This window comes from Plectropomus leopardus, chromosome 2, assembly GCF_026936395.1.
Source record: "Plectropomus leopardus strain MGB_pleo_1.0 chromosome 2, ASM2693639v1, whole genome shotgun sequence".
In the NCBI taxonomy this organism is placed as follows: Eukaryota; Metazoa; Chordata; class Actinopteri; order Perciformes; family Serranidae; genus Plectropomus; species Plectropomus leopardus.
This window is the reverse complement of record NC_142177.1, coordinates 19,723,060-19,747,813: the sequence shown is the minus strand read 5'-3', so window position 1 is coordinate 19,747,813 and position 24,754 is coordinate 19,723,060. Positions and strand designations below refer to the sequence as shown.

The 24,754-nt window shown below is 34.9% G+C and overlaps 1 protein-coding gene across 4 annotated transcripts in view; it reads left to right on the top strand.

Annotated features, from left to right (window-relative positions):
• Positions 1-24,754, top strand: part of pfkfb4b (6-phosphofructo-2-kinase/fructose-2,6-biphosphatase 4b) — a 47,281-nt gene that overhangs the window by 8,026 nt on the left and 14,501 nt on the right. For all 4 annotated transcript variants that reach the window (XM_042504076.2, XM_088087534.1, XM_042504084.2 and 1 more), the window contains exons 2-12: positions 2,538-2,654; positions 2,773-2,869; positions 3,548-3,614; positions 3,712-3,786; positions 3,873-3,929; positions 4,189-4,310; positions 4,392-4,599; positions 4,707-4,853; positions 4,951-5,055; positions 5,160-5,289; positions 5,514-5,576. In XM_042504076.2, the coding sequence (XP_042360010.1) occupies positions 2,538-2,654; positions 2,773-2,869; positions 3,548-3,614; positions 3,712-3,786; positions 3,873-3,929; positions 4,189-4,310; positions 4,392-4,599; positions 4,707-4,853; positions 4,951-5,055; positions 5,160-5,289; positions 5,514-5,576 (1,188 nt within the window). The remainder of the gene's footprint in view (positions 1-2,537; positions 2,655-2,772; positions 2,870-3,547; positions 3,615-3,711; positions 3,787-3,872; positions 3,930-4,188; positions 4,311-4,391; positions 4,600-4,706; positions 4,854-4,950; positions 5,056-5,159; positions 5,290-5,513; positions 5,577-24,754) is intronic.

Sequence of the window (24,754 nt, the reverse complement as noted above, 5' to 3'; positions counted from 1 at the left end):
TGTCTTTTAGGTGGGATAGTTTTTGCTGAGTCAAACTCTGCTCTCTTACTTGTTTTTCTCTTAAAACCGCCCAGTCCTGCATCCAGCACGAAACATCTTCCTCATCTTTTCCTCCAATCATTTTTTTCTTTGTAGTATAAATTACTCACTGCAAGACTGTCTTAGGAAATCAAACCTAAAACATTTGTCCCATAAGGTCTGTGAGGTGAGTGAAGCTCGAGTGAACTTTAGGAGGAAACTGTTCTGCAGGGATATCTGCAGAAGTGCTCCAGGTTGTGACTACTAATTTTTGTTTTTCTATAGTTTTGAGTTTTGCATTTTGAGCTAATTCTTTCACATATCAGTGAGGGAGGGTTGAATAAAAACTGTTGTTATTATTATACAATAAAGTTTGGATGGAGGACAGGCTCCCTGTGAGCTGGAAGGAAGCAGGCATTGTCCCGATAAGGAAGCCAGAGAAGGATCCTAGTAAACCAGGAAGCTACAGACCCATTGCTCTGACATTTCATATATGCAATTTAATGGAACACATGCTTAATGAAAGACTCATGTACTTTTTGGCAAAGAGGGGATTGGTTGCCGCATACCAAAGTGGATTTAGGAGAGGCAGGGGCAATATGGACCCGGTTCTCTGTTTAGAATATGAGGTCAGGAGAGCTCAGGTTAATAAAGAGACAGTGGCTGCTGTGTTTTTTGATGAGAGGGCATAGATATGCTGTGAAGAGAAGGACTGTGGCTTCACAGGAAACAGCTGGACGAATTACTAGGTAGGGCTGAAGGTACACAATCACTACCCCCCAACCAAGAGAGTCCTGGAGGAGTGTTGGGAGAGGGCAAAAGGGGAAAAAACAAGCTTTGGACGGGTGGATAAAGGCATAGCAGAGCAGATGAAAGTGTTTGAGGTGGACTTTTGTCCAGCTCTAGTGTGGCCTGTGAGACCAGTCAGGGTTTTGCAGAATGCTGTGGTAGATATGCAGCTGCTGAATGTAAAACACAGCAATACATCTGCAAATCTGATGCAGGAATATTACAATTGTAAGTACAGGAAATAGAGAGATTATGTGTAGTTTTTTTCAGATGGGTCAAAGGATCCACTGACAGGGGCAACAGGAGCACACTTAGTGGGTGTGTGTCCTACAAACTTGCCATTCAGTTTTCTTTCTACCCAGTTTCTTGGATCTGCTGGTTATGGCACTTTAGATGCCTCGCTGCTGGTTATTAAGATTTTTCTCTGGTCTAGCCAAAATTGAAAATTCTTTGGGTTTTTTTTTTTGCTATTTTCTGTCTTTCATCTTTCCCACAATTGACATATCATTCAAAAACTACATTGCAAAGTTTACATTTGTGCTCAACACACTGCGTGTGATCTTTGGGTAGTTCATTAAGATTTGCAGTCTTCTTTGGCTGTGCAGTTAACACATGATGTAAAATGGTTCCAGGTATCATGGCTAAGCCAGCCATCTCAGGGGCTGTAAAATGCTGAATGACATCTGCATCTGTATCAAAAGCTGTCGATGTAACTTTGATCGATATAGCATAATATTGCAGTATTTTACTTGGCAATATTGTATCAATACACGGATGCCAAGTGTCGATTTTTAAAAATGATTTAACCTATAAATATGTAAAATACAAATAAAAATTTTAGCAGTCTACTAGAATAATAAAATCAATTACTTTTTCTGTCCTTTGGATACATTTTACTGCTGATGAACAGACCGAAAACTTTATATTAAAAGATAAAACAATGTTGATATAGTTTTCTTTATAAGATATATTTTGCAGTTAAAAATAAAGCTAAGAAATCTCAGTATATCCCAGTATTTTTTTTTTTACAACACTCAGAATATTGCAAAATTTTTAACATGGCAATAATATTGTATTGTGAAATCTTTTTTTGGGGACTCTGGTGATTCTTGCCGCTTAATACTAGTAGAGAAAACCAGAAAGAGCATTATAATTTTGTTGTAAATAAGAACAAAAATTATGTAGATAATGGAATGTAATATACTTTAAATATCTTCAACTTTCAGGTACAGCTTTCAAATTTTAAAAACTTGGGGGTCCAATGCGGCGCACAGTACAATATGGTGCTGTTTGTAATTAACCTCACCCTCTGCTGTCTACATGTTCATGCTCATCTCATCCTTATATCCATTTGTTTGTTCACCATGTGTCATCCCTTGTTGTCTCATTAAAAGCTAGTCTTGAGCCCCGACATGAACCCAAAATGCTGCTGAGACATTTCAGCATCAAGAGAATCTTGTGGCTCATTCACTGTCACAGTTGTTGTAGTAATGATGTCCCCGCTCTCTGGCAGGTGATTTTCTGCAGTAATGTGTGTCACTGCCACACACAGTGAGCTGAAATCGTTCCAACAAATGTTCTCACTGTCTGGTGTAATTATGAGCAACATTCAAAACTAATTAAACTCTTGCTGAATTAAAAAAATCTTGACAAGCCATGCTCAGCAAATTAAATGTGGGAGAGGTGAGTTTAATTAAAAGTCGGTGTTTCTTTCTCTCTCTGTCACACAGTGTGTATGACGAACTGCCCGACCCTCATTGTTACTGTTGGACTTCCAGCTCGTGGGAAGACTTACATTTCAAAGAAGCTGACACGCTACTTAAACTGGATAGGTGTGCCAACCAAAGGTACCAGCCACACACCAAAAACATACAGGCACACATATATTTACATACAGTATGAGTTAACAGTATAAACCAGCCATACGCCATCTATTTAAAAATAACAAGCTCTCATCTGTAACAGAGTTCAATGTTGGCCAGTACCGGAGGGAGTGTCTGAAGATCTACAAGTCCTTCGAGTTCTTCCGTCCAGATAATGAAGAGGGCTTAAAAATCAGACGGTAAGTCTACAATGACTGGACAGTCACAAGCAATGAAGGGCCAGTAGTCTTTAGGTTTTCATACCAATCAAATAATCTGCTCACTGACAGTTTCATCAAGTAGAAAGAAGGAGGCCGTCTGTGTAGTCACCTGCTGAGATGATGAGATAGCAAGAAAACCTGCAGACTGTTGGCTTTTTACGGCACATGTTCGACCACTGTGATTTATGCTTATATACAGTAACTGAATCATACTACAGTGCTGTATCCTAAAGTATTGGCATTGCAGTACATTTATTGGAGCAGAAGATGAACAAATTGTGTCCATAGATCAGATGACTACCAGCTGTATGGCTAGAAATCATAGCATTTAATATATATATATATTAATGAACACAGGAGTAAATGCCGTTTTGCTTTGACTTATTTTGCACACAGTTAAAAAAAAACAAAAAAAACAGCCTTTTATCGTCTTCTGTCTTCCTTGAGCTTGTTGGGCTCAAGATGTCTTTATCTTTTAAGAGACCCCTCTAACAAACCATTGCAACTCAAGAACGTGTCGTGGTTTTTCTACACAAAAGATGAGGTTAAAACTTTTCCCGTGTGTCTGCCTAAATGAAATATACATTAACTAGTTGGTTAATGAACGCGACACTAAAAGTCTTTACAATACTCTCTGTGCCTGCTGTCCGTCCACAGTCAGTGTGCGTTGGCAGCACTTAATGATGTTCGGCAGTACCTGAGCGTCGAAGGAGGACAGGTGGCAGTGAGTGCTTGATGCTGTCTTTAAGTTCTCCATAGCAAATGGTCATATTATCAATACATATCAGGGCTGCATAAAAAGTTTTTTCTCCTGCTTTCAGGTGTTTGATGCTACAAATACAACAAGAGAAAGAAGAGGGACCATTGTCAAGTTTGCTGAGCAGAATGGGTTCAAGGTATGTCAACCAAGGCAAGGTATTATTGTACACAGTCACTTTGACTTAAAGGTATTCATGTTTACTATATTGTCTTTTCAATGCAGGTATTTTTTGTGGAGTCTGTATGTGAGGACCCAGATGTCATCGCTCAAAATATAGTGGTAAGCCTTTTCACTTTTTATTCTATCGGTATAAGTAATCAGAAATGCAATAAACAAACAATGGACTTGGACAAGATATGTGACAAGTTCACTCCTCCTTGCATATGATAACACAACATTGCAACATTTAAAAAAAAGGGTAATATGAAGGTAGATAACGAAGACTTTCAAACTCCAGTTCAGATCCAAACAAACAAACTTGGTCTTGTAAATACTGGAAGTCGTGTCAGTCAGTCGCCCTGTGTCTCTCCCTCTGTAGCAAGTGAAGTTGGGCAGCCCAGACTACATACACTGCAACACAGAGGAGGCCATTGAGGACTTCATGAAGAGGATCAAGTGTTACGAGTCCTCCTACCAGCCTCTGGATGAGGTTCTGGACAGGTGAGGAAACACAAATAACACCAGATCAGATTAAACTACCTCCTCAAGATCACAGATGGTTGACTGGCTCTGTTTTTCCAGGGATCTGTCCTACATAAAGATCATGGACGTGGGCCGTCGTTACCTGGTGAACCGCGTCCTTGACCACATCCAAAGCCGAATTGTCTACTACCTGATGAACATCCATATCACGCCACGCTCTATCTACCTGTGTCGCCATGGGGAGAGCGACCTCAACATCAAGGGGCGGATCGGAGGAGACTCTGGCTTGTCTGCCAGAGGAAATGAGGTGCGTGTTTGTGTCACATGTGGGTTTGAATGTAAACTGTATGTCAATATGGCTTTTGAGGGGAAATCATTTTTCTGATTGGACAGATTTGATCTCTTGTGTTCTAGTTTGCCAAAACACTGGGGAAATTCATACAGGACCAGAACATCAAAGATCTAAAAGTGTGGACCAGTCAGATGAAGAGGACAATCCAGACAGCTGAGTGCCTGGGCGTGCCATACGAACAATGGAAGTCACTCAATGAAATAGATGCTGTATGTTCATGTCTGTTTTCATCAAAATTAATCCAGAGACCTTTTTTAAAGCATGTGTAAACTTAAGCTGAACACATCTTCTCCTCTCTTTACAAAGGGAGTGTGTGAGGAAATGATGTATGAGGAGATCCAGGAGCATTACCCTGTGGAGTTTGCACTGAGAGACCAAGACAAGTACCGCTACCGGTATCCTAAAGGAGAGGTGAGAATTTGGTTCCATATGTTTCAATTCTCTTATTTTGAGGTGAATGTGTTTGTTTGTGACCTGAAAAAAGTGTTTCTGACGGATTTGTGATTCTCCATCAGTCTTATGAAGACCTGGTGCAGCGACTTGAGCCTGTGATCATGGAGTTGGAGAGACAGGAGAATGTTCTGGTCATTTGTCATCAGGCCGTCATGCGTTGTCTTCTTGCATATTTCCTTGACAAGACTGCAGGTATAAACAACTTAAAACAAGCAAAATGAACAACATTTCAAAGTTTATTGACAGTTTTTGATTATTTACTTATTTATTATATACATTGGGTTAATTTAAAAAAGAAAAAATCTGTAGCTAAATATCGATGGACTGAAAAGCACCATTTGTGCAGCTTCAATGAAAATGTAATCCTGACCCTGAGATTTCCTGTATGTTTCATAACTTTGTCTTTGTCTTCACAGATGAATTGCCTTATCTTAAGTGCCATTTGCACACAGTGTTGAAGTTGACCCCCATGGCTTATGGTGAGTTGTGTGATATTGACATATAATATTAGTGAGTTGCAATCACATATAACTTCAGAAAGTATCAGACACCAACTTCTAGCTGTCTCTCAAACTCTGTATCCAGTCAAGCCAAGACAATAAAGAATATAATATATAGAGTAAAAGGAGTCAGAGATGTCCCCAAAATGTCTTAGTATAGTATGCCGTCAAAAATGACCCGAAAATGTCACAGTATATAGTATGTCGTCATAGTATAGTATGTTATCAAAAATCTCACAAAATCTTTACAGTATAGTATGTCCTCAAAAATCTCATGAAAAAGACATAATATATTTAGTATGTCGTCAAAAATGACCCAAAATGGTGGCACCTGCTGGCTCAGTGGATAGAACAAGGTTGTATCGTCGCCACAGCAGCCACAGGTTCAATTCCCGCCCCGGCCCTTTGCTGCATGTATGCCCCCATTTCACTCTCAAACTGTTCTGTCCATTAAAGGCAATAAAAAGACCAACAAATACTCTTAAAAAAAAAAAAAAGACCCAAATTGGCACAAAAACGTCATAGAATAGTATGTCATCAAAAATTACCCAAAACCTCATAGCATAGTATTTTGTTGAAAATTACCTTAAAATGTCATAGTATAGTTTGTCTTCAAAAATGACCCTAAAACATCATAATATTGTCAAAATAACCCACAATGTTATATTACAGTAAGTTGTCAAAAAGTGACCCCAAAATGTCATGCTATAATAAGTCGTCAAAAAGTGACCCCAAAATGTCATACTTTAGTTTGTCGTTAAAAATGACCTCATAATTTAGCATGTCAAAAAACTGGCGAACAAGGCAATAGTATAGTACGTCGAAAAAAGTCAAATTTTGACTACTCCTAAAAATGGCTGAAAACTATGTAGAATATCTTGCATAAACATGTCATGGTATAGAAAGTGGAAATAAAGTCCAAAAAAGGCCAAAAATCCTCATAATTTAGCATGTCAAAAAAATGGCGAACAAGGCAATAGTATAGTATGTCGAAAAAAGTCAAATTTTGACTACTCCTAAAAATGGCTGAAAACGACATAAAATAGCTTGTAAAGACATGTCATATTATACAAAATGGAAATAAAGTCCAAAAAAGGCCAAAATCCTCATAATTTAGCATGTCAAAAAAATGGCGAACAAGGCAATAGTATAGTATGTCGAAAAAAGCCAAATTTTGACTACTCCTAAAAATGGCTGAAAACAATGTAGAATAGCTTGTAGAAATGTGTCATGGTATAGAAAGTGGAAATAAAGTCCAAAAAAGGCCAAAATCCAAATAATTTAGCATGTCAAAAAAATAGCGAACAAGGCAATAGTATAGTATGTCGAAAAAAGTCAAATTTTGACTACTCCTAAAAATGGCTGAAAAGCGATGTAGAATAGCTTGTAGAAAGCGTGTTATGGTATACAAAGTGGAAATAAAGTCCAAAAACGGCCAAAAATCCTCATAATTTAGCATGTCAAAAAAATGGCGAACAAGGCAATAGTATAGTATGTCGAAAAAAGTCAAATTTTGACTACTCCTAAAAATGGCTGAAAACGATGTAGAATAGCTTGTAGAAACGTGTCATGGTATAGAAAGTGGAAATAAAGTCCAAAAAGGCCAAAATCCTCATAATTTAGCATGTCAAAAAATGGCGAACAAGGCAATAGTATAGTATGTCGAAAAAGTCAAATTTTGACTACTCCTAAAATGGCTGAAAACGATGTAGAATAGCTTGTAGAAACGTGTCATGGTATAGAAAGTGGAAATAAAGTCCAAAAAGGCCAAAAATCCTCATAATTTAGCATGTCAAAAAATGGCGAACAAGGCAATAGTATAGTATGTCGAAAAAAGTCAAATTTTGACTACTCCTAAAAATGGCTGAAAACGATGTAGAATAGCTTGTAGAAAGCGTGTCATGGTATAGAAAGTGGAAATAAAGTCCAAAAAAGGCCAAAATCCTCATAATTTAGCATGTCAAAAAATGGCGAACAAGGCAATAGTATAGTATGTCGAAAAAAGTCAAATTTTGACTACTCCTAAAATGGCTGAAAACGATGTAGAATAGCTTGTAGAAAGCGTGTCATGGTATAGAAAGTGGAAATAAAGTCCAAAAAGGCCAAAAATCCTCATAATTTAGCATGTCAAAAAATAGCGAACAAGGCAATAGTATAGTATGTCGAAAAAGTCAAATTTTGAGTGCTCCTAAAAATGGCTGAAAAGCGATGTAGAATAGCTTGTAGAAACGTGTCATGGTATAGAAAGTGGAAATAAAGTCCAAAAAGGCCAAAATCCTCATAATTTAGCATGTCAAAAAATAGCGAACAAGGCAATAGTATAGTATGTCGAAAAAAGTCAAATTTTGACTACTCCTAAAAATGGCTGAAAACGATGTAGAATAGCTTGTAGAAACGTGTCATGGTATAGAAAGTGGAAATAAAGTCCAAAAAGGCCAAAAATCCTCATAATTTAGCATGTCAAAAAATGGCGAACAAGGCAATAGTATAGTATGTCGAAAAAGTCAAATTTTGACTACTCCTAAAATGGCTGAAAACGATGTAGAATAGCTTGTAGAAAGCGTGTCATGGTATAGAAAGTGGAAATAAAGTCCAAAAAGGCCAAAATCCTCATAATTTAGCATGTCAAAAAATTAGCGAACAAGGCAATAGTATAGTATGTCGAAAAAAGTCAAATTTTGACTACTCCTAAAAATGGCTGAAAACGATATAGAATAGCTTGTAGAAACGTGTCATGGTATAGAAAGTGGAAATAAAGTCCAAAAAGGCCAAAAATCCTCATAATTTAGCATGTCAAAAAATAGCGAACAAGGCAATAGTATAGTATGTCGAAAAAAGTCAAATTTTGACTACTCCTAAAAATGGCTGAAAAGCGATGTAGAATAGCTTGTAGAAACGTGTCATGGTATAGAAAGTGGAAATAAAGTCCAAAAAGGCCAAAATCCTCATAATTTAGCATGTCAAAAAATGGCGAACAAGGCAATAGTATAGTATGTCGAAAAAAGTCAAATTTTGACTACTCCTAAAATGGCTGAAAACGATGTAGAATAGCTTGTAGAAAGCGTGTCATGGTATAGAAAGTGGAAATAAAGTCCAAAAAGGCCAAAAATCCTCATAATTTAGCATGTCAAAAAATGGCGAACAAGGCAATAGTATAGTATGTCGAAAAAAGTCAAATTTTGACTACTCCTAAAAATGGCTGAAAACGATGTAGAATAGCTTGTAGAAACGTGTCATGGTATAGAAAGTGGAAATAAAGTCCAAAAAGGCCAAAATCCTCATAATTTAGCATGTCAAAAAATGGCGAACAAGGCAATAGTATAGTATGTCGAAAAAAGTCAAATTTTGACTACTCCTAAAAATGGCTGAAAACGATGTAGAATAGCTTGTAGAAACGTGTCATGGTATAGAAAGTGGAAATAAAGTCCAAAAAGGCCAAAAATCCTCATAATTTAGCATGTCAAAAAATTAGCGAACAAGGCAATAGTATAGTATGTCGAAAAAAGTCAAATTTTGACTACTCCTAAAATGGCTGAAAACGATGTAGAATAGCTTGTAGAAACGTGTCATGGTATAGAAAGTGGAAATAAAGTCCAAAAAGGCCAAAATCCTCATAATTTAGCATGTCAAAAAATGGCGAACAAGGCAATAGTATAGTATGTCGAAAAAAGTCAAATTTTGACTACTCCTAAAATGGCTGAAAACGATGTAGAATAGCTTGTAGAAACGTGTCATGGTATAGAAAGTGGAAATAAAGTCCAAAAAGGCCAAAATCCTCATAATTTAGCATGTCAAAAATTAGCGAACAAGGCAATAGTATAGTATGTCGAAAAAAGTCAAATTTTGACTACTCCTAAAATGGCTGAAAACGATGTAGAATAGCTTGTAGAAACGTGTCATGGTATAGAAAGTGGAAATAAAGTCCAAAAAGGCCAAAATCCTCATAATTTAGCATGTCAAAAAATGGCGAACAAGGCAATAGTATAGTATGTCGAAAAAGTCAAATTTTGACTACTCCTAAAATGGCTGAAAACGATGTAGAATAGCTTGTAGAAACGTGTCATGGTATAGAAAGTGGAAATAAAGTCCAAAAAGGCCAAAAATCCTCATAATTTAGCATGTCAAAAAATGGCGAACAAGGCAATAGTATAGTATGTCGAAAAAGTCAAATTTTGACTACTCCTAAAATGGCTGAAAACGATGTAGAATAGCTTGTAGAAACGTGTCATGGTATAGAAAGTGGAAATAAAGTCCAAAAAGGCCAAAAATCCTCATAATTTAGCATGTCAAAAAATGGCGAACAAGGCAATAGTATAGTATGTCGAAAAAAGTCAAATTTTGACTACTCCTAAAATGGCTGAAAACGATGTAGAATAGCTTGTAGAAACGTGTCATGGTATAGAAAGTGGAAATAAAGTCCAAAAAAGGCCAAAAATCCTCATAATTTAGCATGTCAAAAAAATTAGCGAACAAGGCAATAGTATAGTATGTCGAAAAAAGTCAAATTTTGACTACTCCTAAAAATGGCTGAAAACGATGTAGAATAGCTTGTAGAAAGCGTGTCATGGTATAGAAAGTGGAAATAAAGTCCAAAAAAGGCCAAAATCCTCATAATTTAGCATGTCAAAAAATGGCGAACAAGGCAATAGTATAGTATGTCGAAAAAAGTCAAATTTTGACTACTCCTAAAATGGCTGAAAACGATGTAGAATAGCTTGTAGAAACGTGTCATGGTATAGAAAGTGGAAATAAAGTCCAAAAAGGCCAAAAATCCTCATAATTTAGCATGTCAAAAAAATAGCGAACAAGGCAATAGTATAGTATGTCGAAAAAAGTCAAATTTTGACTACTCCTAAAAATGGCTGAAAACGATGTAGAATAGCTTGTAGAAACGTGTCATGGTATAGAAAGTGGAAATAAAGTCCAAAAAGGCCAAAATCCTCATAATTTAGCATGTCAAAAAATAGCGAACAAGGCAATAGTATAGTATGTCGAAAAAGTCAAATTTTGACTACTCCTAAAAATGGCTGAAAACGATGTAGAATAGCTTGTAGAAACGTGTCATGGTATAGAAAGTGGAAATAAAGTCCAAAAAGGCCAAAAATCCTCATAATTTAGCATGTCAAAAAATGGCGAACAAGGCAATAGTATAGTATGTCGAAAAAAGTCAAATTTTGACTACTCCTAAAAATGGCTGAAAACGATGTAGAATAGCTTGTAGAAACGTGTCATGGTATAGAAAGTGGAAATAAAGTCCAAAAAGGCCAAAATCCTCATAATTTAGCATGTCAAAAAATGGCGAACAAGGCAATAGTATAGTATGTCGAAAAAAGTCAAATTTTGACTACTCCTAAAATGGCTGAAAACGATGTAGAATAGCTTGTAGAAACGTGTCATGGTATAGAAAGTGGAAATAAAGTCCAAAAAGGCCAAAATCCTCATAATTTAGCATGTCAAAAAATAGCGAACAAGGCAATAGTATAGTATGTCGAAAAAAGTCAAATTTTGACTACTCCTAAAATGGCTGAAAACGATGTAGAATAGCTTGTAGAAACGTGTCATGGTATAGAAAGTGGAAATAAAGTCCAAAAAGGCCAAAAATCCTCATAATTTAGCATGTCAAAAAATGGCGAACAAGGCAATAGTATAGTATGTCGAAAAAGTCAAATTTTGACTACTCCTAAAATGGCTGAAAACGATGTAGAATAGCTTGTAGAAACGTGTCATGGTATAGAAAGTGGAAATAAAGTCCAAAAAAGGCCAAAAATCCTCATAATTTAGCATGTCAAAAAATGGCGAACAAGGCAATAGTAAAGTAAGTCGAAAAAAGTCAAATTTTGACTACTCCTAAAATGGCTGAAAACGATGTAGAATAGCTTGTAGAAACGTGTCATGGTATAGAAAGTGGAAATAAAGTCCAAAAAAGGCCAAAAATCCTCATAATTTAGCATGTCAAAAAATGGCGAACAAGGCAATAGTATAGTATGTCGAAAAAAGTCAAATTTTGACTACTCCTAAAAATGGCTGAAAAGCGATGTAGAATAGCTTGTAGAAACGTGTCATGGTATAGAAAGTGGAAATAAAGTCCAAAAACGGCCAAAAATCCTCATAATTTAGCATGTCAAAAAATTAGCGAACAAGGCAATAGTATAGTATGTCGAAAAAAGTCAAATTTTGACTACTCCTAAAAATGGCTGAAAACGATGTAGAATAGCTTGTAGAAACGTGTCATGGTATAGAAAGTGGAAATAAAGTCCAAAAAAGGCCAAAATCCTCATAATTTAGCATGTCAAAAAAATGGCGAACAAGGCAATAGTATAGTATGTCGAAAAAAGTCAAATTTTGACTACTCCTAAAAATGGCTGAAAACGATGTAGAATAGCTTGTAGAAACGTGTCATGGTATAGAAAGTGGAAATAAAGTCCAAAAAAGGCCAAAAATCCTCATAATTTAGCATGTCAAAAAATTAGCGAACAAGGCAATAGTATAGTATGTCGAAAAAAGTCAAATTTTGACTACTCCTAAAAATGGCTGAAAACGATGTAGAATAGCTTGTAGAAACGTGTCATGGTATAGAAAGTGGAAATAAAGTCCAAAAAGGCCAAAATCCTCATAATTTAGCATGTCAAAAAAATGGCGAACAAGGCAATAGTATAGTATGTCGAAAAAAGTCAAATTTTGACTACTCCTAAAAATGGCTGAAAACGATGTAGAATAGCTTGTAGAAACGTGTCATGGTATAGAAAGTGGAAATAAAGTCCAAAAAAGGCCAAAAATCCTCATAATTTAGCATGTCAAAAAAATAGCGAACAAGGCAATAGTATAGTATGTCGAAAAAAGTCAAATTTTGACTACTCCTAAAAATGGCTGAAAACGATGTAGAATAGCTTGTAGAAACGTGTCATGGTATAGAAAGTGGAAATAAAGTCCAAAAAAGGCCAAAAATCCTCATAATTTAGCATGTCAAAAAAATGGCGAACAAGGCAATAGTATAGTATGTCGAAAAAAGTCAAATTTTGACTACTCCTAAAAATGGCTGAAAACGATGTAGAATAGCTTGTAGAAACGTGTCATGGTATAGAAAGTGGAAATAAAGTCCAAAAAGGCCAAAATCCTCATAATTTAGCATGTCAAAAAATGGCGAACAAGGCAATAGTATAGTATGTCGAAAAAAAGTCAAATTTTGACTACTCCTAAAATGGCTGAAAACGATGTAGAATAGCTTGTAGAAACGTGTCATGGTATAGAAAGTGGAAATAAAGTCCAAAAAGGCCAAAAATCCTCATAATTTAGCATGTCAAAAAATGGCGAACAAGGCAATAGTATAGTATGTCGAAAAAAGTCAAATTTTGACTACTCCTAAAAATGGCTGAAAACGATGTAGAATAGCTTGTAGAAACGTGTCATGGTATAGAAAGTGGAAATAAAGTCCAAAAAAGGCCAAAAATCCTCATAATTTAGCATGTCAAAAAAATAGCGAACAAGGCAATAGTATAGTATGTCGAAAAAAGTCAAATTTTGACTACTCCTAAAAATGGCTGAAAACGATGTAGAATAGCTTGTAGAAACGTGTCATGGTATAGAAAGTGGAAATAAAGTCCAAAAAAGGCCAAAAATCCTCATAATTTAGCATGTCAAAAAAATGGCGAACAAGGCAATAGTATAGTATGTCGAAAAAAGTCAAATTTTGACTACTCCTAAAAATGGCTGAAAACGATGTAGAATAGCTTGTAGAAACGTGTCATGGTATAGAAAGTGGAAATAAAGTCCAAAAAAGGCCAAAAATCCTCATAATTTAGCATGTCAAAAAAATGGCGAACAAGAGTATAGTATAGTATGTCGAAAAAAGTCAAATTTTGACTACTCCTAAAAATGGCTGAAAACGATGTAGAATAGCTTGTAGAAACGAGTCATGGTATAGAAAGTGGAAATAAAGTCCAAAAAGGCCAAAATCCTCATAATTTAGCATGTCAAAAAATGGCGAACAAGGCAATAGTATAGTATGTCGAAAAAAGTCAAATTTTGACTACTCCTAAAAATGGCTGAAAACGATGTAGAATAGCTTGTAGAAACGTGTCATGGTATAGAAAGTGGAAATAAAGTCCAAAAAAGGCCAAAATCCTCATAATTTAGCATGTCAAAAAATAGCGAACAAGGCAATAGTATAGTATGTCGAAAAAGTCAAATTTTGACTACTCCTAAAAATGGCTGAAAACGATGTAGAATAGCTTGTAGAAACGTGTCATGGTATAGAAAGTGGAAATAAAGTCCAAAAAAGGCCAAAATCCTCATAATTTAGCATGTCAAAAAATTAGCGAACAAGGCAATAGTATAGTATGTCGAAAAAAGTCAAATTTTGACTACTCCTAAAAATGGCTGAAAACGATGTAGAATAGCTTGTAGAAACGTGTCATGGTATAGAAAGTGGAAATAAAGTCCAAAAAGGCCAAAAATCCTCATAATTTAGCATGTCAAAAAATGGCGAACAAGGCAATAGTATAGTATGTCGACAAAAGTCAAATTTTGACTACTCCTAAAAATGGCTGAAAACGATGTAGAATAGCTTGTAGAAACGTGTTATGGTATAGAAAGTGGAAATAAAGTCCAAAAAAGGCCAAAAATCCTCATAATTTAGCATGTCAAAAAATTGGCGAACAAGGCAATAGTATAGTATGTCGAAAAAAGTCAAATTTTGACTACTCCTAAAAATGGCTGAAAACGATGTAGAATAGCTTGTAGAAACGTGTCATGGTATAGAAAGTGGAAATAAAGTCCAAAAAGGCCAAAATCCTCATAATTTAGCATGTCAAAAAATGGCGAACAAGGCAATAGTATAGTATGTCGAAAAAGTCAAATTTTGACTACTCCTAAAATGGCTGAAAACGATGTAGAATAGCTTGTAGAAACGTGTCATGGTATAGAAAGTGGAAATAAAGTCCAAAAAAGGCCAAAAATCCTCATAATTTAGCATGTCAAAAAATTAGCGAACAAGGCAATAGTATAGTATGTCGAAAAAAGTCAAATTTTGACTACTCCTAAAAATGGCTGAAAATGATGTAGAATAGCTTGTAGAAACGTGTCATGGTATAGAAAGTGGAAATAAAGTCCAAAAAAGGCCAAAATCCTCATAATTTAGCATGTCAAAAAATGGCGAACAAGGCAATAGTATAGTATGTCGAAAAAAAGTCAAATTTTGACTACTCCTAAAATGGCTGAAAACGATGTAGAATAGCTTGTAGAAACGTGTCATGGTATAGAAAGTGGAAATAAAGTCCAAAAAGGCCAAAAATCCTCATAATTTAGCATGTCAAAAAATGGCGAACAAGGCAATAGTATAGTATGTCGAAAAAAGTCAAATTTTGACTACTCCTAAAATGGCTGAAAACGATGTAGAATAGCTTGTAGAAACGTGTCATGGTATAGAAAGTGGAAATAAAGTCCAAAAAAGGCCAAAAATCCTCATAATTTAGCATGTCAAAAAAATGGCGAACAAGGCAATAGTATAGTATGTCGAAAAAGTCAAATTTTGACTACTCCTAAAAATGGCTGAAAACGATGTAGAATAGCTTGTAGAAACGTGTCATGGTATAGAAAGTGGAAATAAAGTCCAAAAAGGCCAAAAATCCTCATAATTTAGCATGTCAAAAAATGGCGAACAAGGCAATAGTATAGTATGTCGAAAAAGTCAAATTTTGACTACTCCTAAAAATGGCTGAAAACGATGTAGAATAGCTTGTAGAAACGTGTCATGGTATAGAAAGTGGAAATAAAGTCCAAAAAGGCCAAAATCCTCATAATTTAGCATGTCAAAGAAATGGCGAACAAGGCAATAGTATAGTATGTCGAAAAAAGTCAAATTTTGACTACTCCTAAAAATGGCTGAAAACGATGTAGAATAGCTTGTAGAAACGTGTCATGGTATAGAAAGTGGAAATAAAGTCCAAAAAGGCCAAAAATCCTCATAATTTAGCATGTCAAAAAAATGGCGAACAAGGCAATAGTATAGTATGTCAAAAAAGTCAAATTTTGACTACTCCTAAAATGGCTGAAAACGATGTAGAATAGCTTGTAGAAACGTGTCATGGTATAGAAAGTGGAAATAAAGTCCAAAAAGGCCAAAATCCTCATAATTTAGCATGTCAAAAAATGGCGAACAAGGCAATAGTATAGTATGTCTAAAAAGTCAAATTTTGACTACTCCTAAAATGGCTGAAAACGATGTAGAATAGCTTGTAGAAACGTGTCATGGGATAGAAAGTGGAAAAAAAATTCCAAAAAAGCCAAAAAATCTCATAATTTAAAATGTCAAAAAATGGCGAACAAGGCAATAGTATAGTATGTCGAAAAAGTCAAATTTTGACTACTCCTAAAAATGGCTGAAAACGATGTAGAATAGCTTGTAGAAACGTGTCATGGTATAGAAAGTGGAAATAAAGTCCAAAAAAGGCCAAAATCCTCATAATTTAGCATGTCAAAAAATGGCGAACAAGGCAATAGTATAGTATGTCGAAAAAAGTCAAATTTTGACTACTCCTAAAAATGGCTGAAAACGATGTAGAATAGCTTGTAGAAACGTGTCATGGTATAGAAAGTGGAAATAAAGTCCAAAAAGGCCAAAAATCCTCATAATTTAGCATGTCAAAAATGGCGAACAAGGCAATAGTATAGTATGTCGAAAAAAGTCAAATTTTGACTACTCCTAAAATGGCTGAAAACGATGTAGAATAGCTTGTAGAAACGTGTCATGGTATAGAAAGTGGAAATAAAGTCCAAAAAGGCCAAAAATCCTCATAATTTAGCATGTCAAAAAATGGCGAACAAGGCAATAGTATAGTATGTCGAAAAAAGTCAAATTTTGACTAATCCTAAAAATGGCTGAAAACGATGTAGAATAGCTTGTAGAAACGTGTCATGGTATAGAAAGTGGAAATAAAGTCCAAAAAAGGCCAAAAATCCTCATAATTTAGCATGTCAAAAAATGGCGAACAAGGCAATAGTATAGTATGTCGAAAAAGTCAAATTTTGACTACTCCTAAAATGGCTGAAAACGATGTAGAATAGCTTGTAGAAACGTGTCATGGTATAGAAAGTGGAAATAAAGTCCAAAAAGGCCAAAATCCTCATAATTTAGCATGTCAAAAAATGGCGAACAAGGCAATAGTATAGTATGTCGAAAAAGTCAAATTTTGACTACTCCTAAAAATGGCTGAAAACGATGTAGAATAGCTTGTAGAAACGTGTCATGGTATAGAAAGTGGAAATAAAGTCCAAAAAGGCCAAAAATCCTCATAATTTAGCATGTCAAAAAATGGCGAACAAGGCAATAGTATAGTATGTCGAAAAAAGTCAAATTTTGACTACTCCTAAAATGGCTGAAAACGATGTAGAATAGCTTGTAGAAACGTGTCATGGTATAGAAAGTGGAAATAAAGTCCAAAAAGGCCAAAAATCCTCATAATTTAGCATGTCAAAAAAATGGCAAACAAGGCAATAGTATAGTATGTTGAAAAAAGTCAAATTTTGACTGCTCCTAAAAATGGCTGAAAACGATGTAGAATAGCTTGTAGAAACGTGTCATGGTATAGAAAGTGGAAATAAAGTCCAAAAAAGGCCAGAAAATCCTCATAATTTAGCATGTCAAAAAATGGCGAACAAGGCAATAGTATAGTATGTCGAAAAAGTCAAATTTTGACTACTCCTAAAAATGGCTGAAAACGATGTAGAATAGCTTGTAGAAACGTGTCATGGTATAGAAAGTGGAAATAAAGTCCAAAAAGGCCAAAATCCTCATAATTTAGCATGTCAAAAAATGGCGAACAAGGCAATAGTATAGTATGTCGAAAAAAGTCAAATTTTGACTACTCCTAAAAATGGCTGAAAACGATGTAGAATAGCTTGTAGAAACGTGTCATGGTATCGAAAGTGGAAATAAAGTCCAAAAAAGGCCAAAATCCTCATAATTTAGCATGTCAAAAAATGGCGAACAAGGCAATAGTATAGTATGTCGAAAAAAGTCAAATTTTGACTACTCCTAAAAATGGCTGAAAACGATGTAGAATAGCTTGTAGAAACGTGTCATGGTATAGAAAGTGGAAATAAAGTCCAAAAAAGGCCAAAAATCCTCATAATTTAGCATGTCAAAAAAATGGCGAACAAGGCAATAGTATAGTATGTCGAAAAAAGTCAAATTTTGACTACTCCTAAAATGGCTGAAAACGATGTAGAATAGCTTGTAGAAACGTGTCATGGTATAGAAAGTGGAAATAAAGTCCAAAAAGGCCAAAAATCCTCATAATTTAGCATGTCAAAAAATGGCGAACAAGGCAATAGTATAGTATGTCGAAAAAAAGTCAAATTTTGACTACTCCTAAAATGGCTGAAAACGATGTAGAATAGCTTGTAGAAACGTGTCATGGTATAGAAAGTGGAAATAAAGTCCAAAAAGGCCAAAATCCTCATAATTTAGCATGTCAAAAAATGGCGAACAAGGCAATAGTATAGTATGTCGAAAAAAGTCAAATTTTGACTGCTCCTAAAATGGCTGAAAACGATGTAGAATAGCTTGTAGAAACGTGTCATGGTATAGAAAGTGGAAATAAAGTCCAAAAAGGCCAAAAATCCTCATAATTTAGCATGTCAAAAAATGGCGAACAAGGCAATAGTATAGTATGTCGAAAAAAGTCAAATTTTGACTACTCCTAAAATGGCTGAAAACGATGTAGAATAGCTTGTAGAAACGTGTCATGGTATAGAAAGTGGAAATAAAGTCCAAAAAGGCCAAAAATCCTCATAATTTAGCATGTCAAAAAATGGCGAACAAGGCAATAGTATAGTATGTCGAAAAAAGTCAAATTTTGACTACTCCTAAAAATGGCTGAAAACGATGTAGAATAGCTTGTAGAAACGTGTCATGGTATAGAAAGTGGAAATAAAGTCCAAAAAGGCCAAAAATCCTCATAATTTAGCATGTCAAAAAAATGGCGAACAAGGCAATAGTATAGTATGTCGAAAAAAGTCAAATTTTGACTACTCCTAAAAATGGCTGAAAACGATGTAGAATAGCTTGTAGAAACGTGTCATGGTATAGAAAGTGGAAATAAAGTCCAAAAAAGGCCAAAATCCTCATAATTTAGCATGTCAAAAAATGGCGAACAAGGCAATAGTATAGTATGTCGAAAAAAGTCAAATTTTGACTACTCCTAAAATGGCTGAAAACGATGTAGAATAGCTTGTAGAAACGTGTCATGGTATAGAAAGTGGAAATAAAGTCCAAAAAGGCCAAAAATCCTCATAATTTAGCATGTCAAAAAATGGCGAACAAGGCAATAGTATAGTATGTCGAAAAAAGTCAAATTTTGACTACTCCTAAAAATGGCTGAAAACGATGTAGAATAGCTTGTAGAAACGTGTCATGGTATAGAAAGTGGAAATAAAGTCCAAAAAGGCCAAAAATCCTCATAATTTAGCATGTCAAAAAATAGCGAACAAGGCAATAGTATAGTATGTCGAAAAAAGTCAAATTTTGACTGCTCCTAAAATGGCTGAAGACGATGTAGAATAGCTTGTAGAAACTGGTCATGGTATAGAAAGTGGAAATAAAGTCCAAAAAAGGCCAAAATCCTCATAATTTAGCATGTCAAAAAAATGGCGAACAAGGCAATAGTATAGTATGTCGAAAAAAGTCAAATTTTGACTACTCCTAAAAATGGCTGAAAACGATGTAGAATAGCTTGTAGAAACGTGTCATGGTATAGAAAGTGGAAATAAAGTCCAAAAAGGCCCAAAATCCTCATAATTTAGCATGTCAAAAAATGGCGAACAAGGCAATAGTATAGTATGTCGAAAAAAGTCAAATTTTGACTGCTCCTAAAATGGCTGAAAACGATGTAGAATAGCTTGTAGAAACGTGTCATGGTATAGAAAGTGGAAATAAAGTCCAAAAAGGCCAAAAATCCTCATAATTTAGCATGTCAAAAAATGGCGAACAAGGCAATAGTATAGTATGTCGAAAAAGTCAAATTTTGACTACTCCTAAAAATGGCTGAAAACGATGTAGAATAGCTTGTAGAAACGTGTCATGGTATAGAAAGTGGAAATAAAGTCCAAAAAGGCCAAAATCCTCATAATTTAGCATGTCAAAAAATGGCGAACAAGGCAATAGTATAGTATGTCGAAAAAAGTCAAATTTTGACTACTCCTAAAAATGGCTGAAAACGATGTAGAATAGCTTGTAGAAACGTGTCATGGTATAGAAAGTGGAAATAAAGTCCAAAAAAGGCCAAAAATCCTCATAATTTAGCATGTCAAAAAATGGCGAACAAGGCAATAGTATAGTATGTCTAAAAGTCAAATTTTGACTACTCCTAAAATGGCTGAAAACGATGTAGAATAGCTTGTAGAAACGTGTCATGGTATAGAAAGTGGAAATAAAGTCCAAAAAGGCCAAAAATCCTCATAATTTAGCATGTCAAAAAATGGCGAACAAGGCAATAGTATAGTATGTCGAAAAAGTCAAATTTTGACTACTCCTAAAATGGCTGAAAAGCGATGTAGAATAGCTTGTAGAAACGTGTCATGGTATAGAAAGTGGAAATAAAGTCCAAAAAGGCCAAAATCCTCATAATTTAGCATGTCAAAAAATGGCGAACAAGGCAATAGTATAGTATGTCGAAAAAAGTCAAATTTTGACTACTCCTAAAAATGGCTGAAAACGATGTAGAATAGCTTGTAGAAACGTGTCATGGTATAGAAAGTGGAAATAAAGTCCAAAAAAGGCCAAAAACCTCATAATTTAGCATGTCAAAAAATGGCGAAAAAGGCAATAGTTTAGTATGTCGAAAAAGTCAAATTTTGACTGCTCCTAAAAATGGCTGAAAACGATGTAGAATAGCTTGTAGAAACGTGTCATGGTATAGAAAGTGGAAATAAAGTCCAAAAAGGCCAAAATCCTCATAATTTAGCATGTCAAAAAATGGCGAACAAGGCAATAGTATAGTATGTCTAAAAAAGTCAAATTTTGACTGCTCCTAAAAATGGCTGAAAACGATGTAGAATAGCTTGTAGAAACGTGTCATGGTATAGAAAGTGGAAATAAAGTCCAAAAAAGGCCAAAATCCTCATAATTTAGCATGTCAAAAAATGGCGAACAAGGCAATAGTATAGTATGTCGAAAAAAGTCAAATTTTGACTACTCCTAAAATGGCTGAAAACGATGTAGAATAGCTTGTAGAAACGTGTCATGGTATAGAAAGTGGAAATAAAGTCCAAAAAGGCCAAAATCCTCATAATTTAGCATGTCAAAAAAATGGCGAACAAGGCAATAGTATAGTATGTCGAAAAAAGTCAAATTTTGACTACTCCTAAAAATGGCTGAAAACGATGTAGAATAGCTTGTAGAAACGTGTCATGGTATACAAAGTGGAAATAAAGTCCAAAAAAGACCAAAATCCTCATAATTTAGCATGTCAAAAAAATGGCAAACAAGGCAATAGTATAGTATGTCGAAAAAGTCAAATTTTGACTACTCCTAAAAATGGCTGAAAATGATGTAGAATAGCTTGTAGAAACGTGTCATGGTATAGAAAGTGGAAATAAAGTCCAAAAAGGCCAAAAATCCTCATAATTTAGCATGTCAAAAAATGGCGAACAAGGCAATAGTATAGTATGTCGAAAAAGTCAAATTTTGACTACTCCTAAAATGGCTGAAAACGATGTAGAATAGCTTGTAGAAACGTGTCATGGTATAGAAAGTGGAAATAAAGTCCAAAAAGGCCAAAAATCCTCATAATTTAGCATGTCAAAAAATGGCGAACAAGGCAATAGTATAGTATGTCGAAAAAAGTCAAATTTTGACTACTCCTAAAAATGGCTGAAAACGATGTAGAATAGCTTGTAGAAACGTGTCATGGTATAGAAAGTGGAAATAAAGTCCAAAAACGGCCAAAATCCTCATAATTTAGCATGTCAAAAAATGGCGAACAAGGCAATAGTATAGTATGTCGAAAAAGTCAAATTTTGACTACTCCTAAAAATGGCTGAAAACGATGTAGAATAGCTTGTAGAAACGTGTCATGGTATAGAAAGTGGAAATAAAGTCCAAAAAAGGCCAAAAATCCTCATAATTTAGCATGTCAAAAAAATAGCGAACAAGGCAATAGTATAGTATGTCGAAAAAAGTCAAATTTTGACTACTCCTAAAATGGCTGAAAACGATGTAGAATAGCTTGTAGAAACGTGTCATGGTATAGAAAGTGGAAATAAAGTCCAAAAAAGGCCAAAATCCTCATAATTTAGCATGTCAAAAAATTAGCGAACAAGGCAATAGTATAGTATGTCGAAAAAAGTCAAATTTTGACTACTCCTAAAAATGGCTGAAAACGATGTAGAATAGCTTGTAGAAACGTGTCATGGTATAGAAAGTGGAAATAAAGTCCAAAAAGGCCAAAAAGCCTCATAATTTAGCATGTCAAAAAAATGGCGAACAAGGCAATAGTATAGTATGTCGAAAAAAGTCAAATTTTGAGTGCTCCTAAAAATGGCTGAAAACGATGTAGAATAGCTTGTAGAAACGTGTCATGGTATAGAAAGTGGAAATAAAGTCCAAAAAAGGCCAAAAATCCTCATAATTTAGCATGTCAAAAAATGGCGAACAAGGCAATAGTATAGTATGTCGAAAAAAGTCAAATTTTGACTACTCCTAAAAATGGCTGAAAACGATGTAGAATAGCTTGTAGAAACGTGTCATGGTATAGAAAGTGGAAATAAAGTCCAAAAAGGCCAAAAATTCTCATAATTTAGCATGTCAAAAAAATGGCGAACAAGGCAATAGTATAGTATGTCGAAAAAAGTCAAATTTTGAGTGCTCCTAAAAATGGCTGAAAACGATGTAGAATAGCTTGTAGAAACGTGTCATGGTATAGAAAGTGGAAATAAAGTCCAAAAAAGGCCAAAAATCCTCATAATTTAGCATGTCAAAAAAATGGCGAACAAGGCAATAGTATAGTATGTCGAAAAAAGTCAAATTTTGACTGCTCCTAAAAATGGCTGAAAACGATGTAGAATAGCTTGTAGAAACGTGTCATGGTATAGAAAGTGGAAATAAAGTCCAAAAAAGGCCAAAATCCTCATAATTTAGCATGTCAAAAAATTAGCGAACAAGGCAATAGTATAGTATGTCGAAAAAAGTCAAATTTTGACTACTCCTAAAAATGGCTGAAAACGATGTAGAATAGCTTGTAGAAACGTGTCATGGTATAGAAAGTGGAAATAAAGTCCAAAAAGGCCAAAAATCCTCATAATTTAGCATGTCAAAAAATGGCGAACAAGGCAATAGTATAGTATGTCGAAAAAAGTCAAATTTTGACTACTCCTAAAAATGGCTGAAAACGATGTAGAATAGCTTGTAGAAACGTGTCATGGTATAGAAAGTGGAAATAAAGTCCAAAAAGGCCAAAAATCCTCATAATTTAGCATGTCAAAAAATTAGCGAACAAGGCAATAGTATAGTATGTCGAAAAAAGTCAAATTTTGAGTGCTCCTAAAAATGGCTGAAAACGATGTAGAATAGCTTGTAGAAACGTGTCATGGTATAGAAAGTGGAAATAAAGTCCAAAAAAGGCCAAAATCCTCATAATTTAGCATGTCAAAAATTAGCGAACAAGGCAATAGTATAGTATGTCGAAAAAAGTCAAATTTTGACTACTCCTAAAAATGGCTGAAAACGATGTAGAATAGCTTGTAGAAACGTGTCATGGTATAGAAAGTGGAAATAAAGTCCAAAAAAGGCCAAAATCCTCATAATTTAGCATGTCAAAAATGGCGAACAAGGCAATAGTATAGTATGTCGAAAAAGTCAAATTTTGACTGCTCCTAAAATGGCTGAAAACGATGTAGAATAGCTTGTAGAAACGTGTCATGGTATAGAAAGTGGAAATAAAGTCCAAAAAGGCCAAAAATCCTCATAATTTAGCATGTCAAAAAATGGCGAACAAGGCAATAGTATAGTATGTCGAAAAAAGTCAAATTTTGACTACTCCTAAAAATGGCTGAAAACGATGTAGAATAGCTTGTAGAAACGTGTCATGGTATAGAAAGTGGAAATAAAGTCCAAAAAAGGCCAAAAATCCTCATAATTTAGCATGTCAAAAAAATGGCGAACAAGGCAATAGTATAGTATGTCGAAAAAAGTCAAATTTTGACTACTCCTAAAAATGGCTGAAAACGATGTAGAATAGCTTGTAGAAACGTGTCATGGTATAGAAAGTGGAAATAAAGTCCAAAAAGGCCAAAAATCCTCATAATTTAGCATGTCAAAAAATGGCGAACAAGGCAATAGTATAGTATGTCGAAAAAAGTCAAATTTTGACTGCTCCTAAAATGGCTGAAAACGATGTAGAATAGCTTGTAGAAACGTGTCATGGTATAGAAAGTGGAAATAAAGTCCAAAAAAGGCCAAAATCCTCATAATTTAGCATGTCAAAAAATTAGCGAACAAGGCAATAGTATAGTATGTCGAAAAAAGTCAAATTTTGAGTGCTCCTAAAAATGGCTGAAAACGATGTAGAATAGCTTGTAGAAACGTGTCATGGTATAGAAAGTGGAAATAAAGTCCAAAAAGGCCAAAAATCCTCATAATTTAGCATGTCAAAAAAGGGGGAACAAGGAAATAGTATAGTATGTCGAAAAAGTCAAATTTTGACTGCTCCTAAAAATGGCTGAAAACGATGTAGAATAGCTTGTAGAAACGTGTCATGGTATAGAAAGTGGAAATAAAGTCCAAAAAAGGCCAAAATCCTCATAATTTAGCATGTCAAAAAATTAGCGAACAAGGCAATAGTATAGTATGTCGAAAAAAGTCAAATTTTGACTACTCCTAAAAATGGCTGAAAACGATGTAGAATAGCTTGTAGAAACGTGTCATGGTATAGAAAGTGGAAATAAAGTCCAAAAAGGCCAAAAATCCTCATAATTTAGCATGTCAAAAAATGGCGAACAAGGCAATAGTATAGTATGTCGAAAAAAGTCAAATTTTGACTACTCCTAAAATGGCTGAAAACGATGTAGAATAGCTTGTAGAAACGTGTCATGGTATAGAAAGTGGAAATAAAGTCCAAAAAGGCCAAAAATCCTCATAATTTAGCATGTCAAAAATTAGCGAA